The 5,006-nt window shown below is 35.3% G+C and overlaps 2 protein-coding genes across 2 annotated transcripts; both read left to right on the top strand.

Annotated features, from left to right (window-relative positions):
• Positions 1 to 718: 718 nt before the first annotated feature.
• LOC149963199 (uncharacterized) lies at positions 719 to 1,879 on the top strand. Its single transcript, XM_090165046.1, has 4 exons — positions 719 to 856; positions 926 to 1,071; positions 1,148 to 1,286; positions 1,338 to 1,879. The coding sequence occupies exons 1-4, from the start codon at positions 778 to 780 to the stop codon at positions 1,877 to 1,879; spliced, it is 906 nt and encodes a 301-aa protein (XP_090021172.1). The 5' UTR covers positions 719 to 777.
• Positions 1,880 to 2,682: 803 nt separating this feature from the next.
• Positions 2,683 to 3,607, top strand: LOC149963198 (uncharacterized). Its single transcript, XM_090180420.1, has 2 exons — positions 2,683 to 3,080; positions 3,161 to 3,607. Exons 1-2 carry the CDS (start codon positions 2,798 to 2,800, stop codon positions 3,499 to 3,501), a joined length of 624 nt encoding a protein of 207 aa, XP_090036546.1. The 5' UTR covers positions 2,683 to 2,797; the 3' UTR covers positions 3,502 to 3,607.
• The last annotated feature ends 1,399 nt before the right edge of the window (positions 3,608 to 5,006 follow it).

Genomic DNA, 5,006 nt, shown 5'->3' with positions numbered 1-5,006 from the left:
CACTAACATAATACAAGTTTTATGCCCTTGCAAAGGCTTAAGATTCACTTCAATTTTGACTCACTAAAATCTACATTATTTCGTTTACAATTAAACGATTTTCTGGCCCAGAAAAAAATTCTACACCATTTTAAAAAACATTGATGACTAAAATAAGAGCGTTCAACAACTTACGACATCATTATGACGAACAATGTCATCGGTTGAAAATATAAAAGCATCGGGTTGGTTTCCGAGGAGAGTTGTTGAACGTATCCCTAGACTGTTGAGAAATTAAGATGTTTTACTTTACAATGTTCCAAAACTAAAATAAATTTGAAATCAAATTGCTAAGAAAGTTTTTTTTGAAAAATAATCTATGGCTCTTAATTCAATGAACGGGAACTTACAAAGAAAACCCATTTTTGGGCGCCTATTTCTCAAGAAATTTAAAAGAAGGATTTGTTCCTCGATTGTAAAAAGTCCCGTGATGGAATTTCCATCCTGCCGGCCCTAACGACTGGTTCCATTATTCTTTGGCTTTTCGTAGGAGTTTTGGCAAAGTTTTGACCTCTATAAATAAAATCCTAGAAACATTTTTACCTCACGTGCAGTAAGTCATCTTTTCAAAACGATAAACCAGTTGGCAAAGAGTTGATTTATTAATCTTTTTTAATAATGAGTATTAAAGGTTGCTTTTACCTAAAAAATTATATAAAAGTTTTTAATATCGCATATATAAGATTATCATTCCTCGACTTCCTTCAAACAGTATCCGATATTATAAACATTCCAACCATGGTTGGACTTTTATGCTTGTTAGTTCTTAGTTTCGGCGTTTGGGCGGCACCAATTGAGGAAGATGTCTACTTGCTAGGTGAGTGTTTCATTATTAAATCTGATTCGTGGTGTTCTTTAATTAATTGTGAAATGATGATGTGTGCAGAGCTCAACGATGCCTTAGCTAGAGATATGGCAGAAATCGGAGATAAGATCAAATACGAACTGATCACGGTTGAGCGAGATGAAGAATTGCTGGCAAGACACTCTGCAAAGGACCTTCATAATCTCCATATGAAGGAACTTAAGAAGGTAAGGGTAACTAATGTAGATAATTAGTCGAGGCTTAAATCTTCAAGACTTCAACCTTAATTCTTCCGTCTTGTAGAAAAATTCTGGAAACCGAAAACCAGGAATAAACTTGTACCAACGATTGCCATCTTCGAAAGTCTGCCATACTTCCTTCGCTTCTCCTTCGTTGCCGATGAGCAATTGGTGGCCACCTTTTAAGTTCCCGACCATGCCACCTTTTAAACCGTTTCCGACTTGGGCGCCGTTAACAACTCCTACACTACCACCATGGAAACCATTGCCAACTTGGGCGCCGTTAAAGATTCCTACACTACCACCATGGAAACCATTGCCAAACATAGCTTGGCCCAACTTGGTGTCGTCTTCTCCACTGATTGCACCAAAGCCACCTACGTATGATTTCGAAAGCAATCATAACATTTGGAACGATTTATTTCCACAAATGACTCACCAGAAGCACCCTGCTGTGAAATCGTCGCTAACGTATCCGGCTTGGAAGTTACCTACTGTGGTTCCTTTAAACATGACGCTTCCTTCGATAAATCAATTCAGCAACAATTGGGTATTCCCTACGTACCCTATGATAAAACCTGTGCGGTCGCCGTGTTACTCTGGAAGACCCACTTCGCAGTGGCCAACTTTTAGTCGTTGTCCGTTTGCTTACAAGCATTCGCACTGGTTTCCGTCTCGCACTCACCGTACGTCACCATCTCTCTTCTCAAATGGAAACCAAAAAGGGATGGTACATCTCAACAACATTGTGGTCGGAGATAAAGATCTCAAGGTACATGTACACTCTGTTAAATAAGTCTTCGGCCGTTGGGATTTTGGCACTTATTTGCGATTATCTCAAAAACTTTGAAAGATAGCAAGTTGAAACCAATTTATTTTTAATATTTTAATAATATCTTTCATACCTATGTCTTTAATCACGTGTAGCATTTCCATATCCGCCGGAAACGCCAAATATCGTTTTTGACAACTTTTTTAATTATGTTACGCCCCTGAAACCTGCATTTTTTGATTCACAAGGGTCGATTCATATTTAGAAAGGGTCATTGTTATCCGGCTACGTCGAACGGCTGCTAAGATATGGCCTATCGAACATTCGGGTCTCATCCGGAAAATTCTAAAATATATATAAATATATATAAATATATATTGATTTAACGAGTTGTTGGAACGGTGTGGTTATATGCCGGATTTATAATATTGATAAATTAGGCATTTTAGAATTTCCCGGTGAGACCCGAATGTTCGATAGTCCATATCTTAGCAGCCGTTCGACGTAGCCGGATAACAATGACACTTTCTAAATATGAAACGACCCTTTTAAATCCACAAATACAGGTTTCAGGGGCGTAAATTCATTATTTAAAAAGTTGTCAAAAACGTTATTTGGCGTTTCCGGCGGATATGGAAATGATACACGTGAATCAAGACATAGATATGAAAGATATTAGTAAAACATAAAAAATAAAATTGGTTTCAACTTGCTATCTTTCATAGTTTTTGAGATAATCGCAAATAAGTGCCAAAATCCCAACGGCCGAAGACTTATTTAACAGTGCACAGCAGTTATATTTCCCTTTTTTTTAATATGGGGCATTGCTAAATCTTTCGTATTTTGTAGTTGGATGTTGAGCAACTAAATGGAGAGAGTTCACAAGCAGTTCATATCAATGTGATTTCTTTTGCTATTGATGGTAACAAGACCGCTCATCTGATGGTGCCGAATCAGCAACATTCAGCTACTCAAATTTTCGAAGTTGGAAATACGAAACACGTCAACAACTTGACCATCGTCATATTGAATAATTGCCAAGAGTCCGACTTGAAAGTCCAGTGTACCGATAAAGCTGCATTCAACTTCGTTCCAGCTTATCAGGAAAAGTTGGGAAACTTTCCAGGCTCGAGTGACTACGACCACGAGATTATGAAATTGGTCTCTTCATTTCTTGAAGAAGCTGCTGAGGTAGAAGACAGCAAGTCACCTCTTTCGCTTGCCAGTAAGTTAAAACCTTAAAGTTACCTCAAATATTTGTATAAACATTTTAACTTGAAAATAACGCTGAATATTTTTCTTCAGAATTTGTTCAGCTAAAAGGACCAGTGTTTAATCAAAACGAGGTGAATCAAGGGAATGTCTTGAAAGATATGAAGTCTCTCCTATTTGTGGAGTCTACATTCTTTCCTGATGACTTGTCTTTGATGACGAGAGCTAAGTCGGATACTGACCTCTCACCCCCGGAAGAAAATGGTTCAAGCGGTTTATCGACGACCGGGAGTTCTATAGTTCCAAGCGAAGATAGTGAATCTGGCAGCATAGTTAGCGTTGCGGGAAGTGTGGGCGTTGAAGACTCCCAGTCCGATGTTTCTGCTTCGACGGAGACCTCTGAACCAGTTGCGACGACTGTTTCCGGAGTCTAAGACAACGTTATTAGACTTTAAACTGTTATTTTAAGACTAGACTTATTGCTTGTTACACCCGTAATATATACAGATAATTGACTATTATGACATGAAACTATGTTTCATTATATATATAAATACACGTAATATGGTTTTAAATAAATAAACTCTTATATGAAAACGAATATTTATTATAAATTAATATCTACACTTAAGCGATGTCTAAAAATTATTCTACCATTGCCTCTTAAAGAATAGTATGAAAACTATGGAAAACCTCTTTTTAATATCTGCGAAATTAAAACTATTAGTGGTCCAAGTACAGTTAGTTTCACAAGTCGCATACTAAGAATTTCGCACTATGAGGTAATGTCCAATAACCAGCAATCTTCTCCTAAGAATGAGGAATAAAAATGACGTTTTTCAAACCGGGAGAAACGTTCACGAGTACAATTATCTATAAAATCGTGTATATCGAAAGAAAACATGGCTTTCACTCTGATATAATTTATTGTTAAATTAGAATTTTACTTAGACTTCTCTTGCTCAACGTTCTTTACTTTTGTCTTCTGACTGACAAACTACAACAGTTTGCTGAACACCATCATTTTATGATAATGTTTCCCGTATAAGGAATGTAATAATGCACCGCCGCAAATCAATTTGAAACGATTCAAACTTAAATCTTCGAAGTTACTTTTAGCTCTTAATTATAACGACAATTTGACTACGTTGATTATCGAAGAGCTTAGCAAGATTTTTAACGTAACGTTCAGTTTATACATTAGGCTGACTAATCCTGTGTGAATTTAACTTAAAAATAACTAAAGAGGGAGGAGAAGTCAAGATTAAGTCGGAGAAACGATAGGGTCTGGAAGATTTTCAATATTCCAAATAGGTGAAAGTTCAATTTCTTTATCGACGTTAAGTTTACCAAATTTGTTTATTAAATTTTGTTCTGCTATTTTACGTTTGTATGTGTGCTTTTCTTTATATAAATTTTTGTTGTTGTTGAAATTAATATTATTTCAAAAGTTCTGGGTCAATTAGTATTCGTTAAGCAAAATATGGCCCATTTTAAAGATTTCTGGGTAAATTTAATATTTAAGTAAAGAATTTTGCAAAGCTTCTGAATAATTAGTATGTATTTTGTAGTGGTTGATGAAATTACCAATTATATGAGATGTTTTAATTTTGCTTAAAGGAAGTGTATCTTCATAAACCCAAAATCAATCCCTCAATAGCATAATAATTTAAATTTGTTCTGACATATAATTATCTTACTGGAAATGATAATGGCAGCATTTATTTCATTAAGTTTAGCTGCTCAACTCTAAATATCAAACTTATTTGTTTATGAAATTACCAATTATATGAGATGTTTTAATTTTACTTTTTTATAAAGAAAATCTATTTTTGTATTGAAATTTTCAAGGTTTGGCAAAAATATTTTTTCTGAAAAAGAATAAATCTTATATCAGGCCCTAATATGAGATTATTTCTAGTGTAGATGTATTTAGCAG

The sequence above is a fragment of the Leiobunum rupestre genome, chromosome 1 (assembly GCF_980474605.1).
Source record: "Leiobunum rupestre chromosome 1, qqLeiRupe1.1.hap1, whole genome shotgun sequence".
In the NCBI taxonomy this organism is placed as follows: Eukaryota; Metazoa; Arthropoda; class Arachnida; order Opiliones; family Sclerosomatidae; genus Leiobunum; species Leiobunum rupestre.
The sequence above is the reverse complement of the archived record's forward strand: the minus strand, read 5'-3'. Positions and strand labels throughout refer to the sequence as shown.

Excerpts from the sequence above, each read along its gene's own strand:
- LOC149963199 (XM_090165046.1), top strand. The coding sequence starts at position 778 with ATGGTTGGACTTTTATGCTTGTTAGTTCTTAGTTTCGGCGTTTGGGCG. Across the intron at positions 857-925 it reads GGAAGATGTCTACTTGCTAG|AGCTCAACGATGCCTTAGCT; the intron begins GTGAGTGTTTCA and ends TGATGTGTGCAG. Across the intron at positions 1,287-1,337 it reads TAAGTTCCCGACCATGCCAC|CATGGAAACCATTGCCAACT; the intron begins CTTTTAAACCGT and ends CTACACTACCAC.
- LOC149963198 (XM_090180420.1), top strand. The coding sequence starts at position 2,798 with ATGGTGCCGAATCAGCAACATTCAGCTACTCAAATTTTCGAAGTTGGA. Across the intron at positions 3,081-3,160 it reads GTCACCTCTTTCGCTTGCCA|AATTTGTTCAGCTAAAAGGA; the intron begins GTAAGTTAAAAC and ends ATTTTTCTTCAG.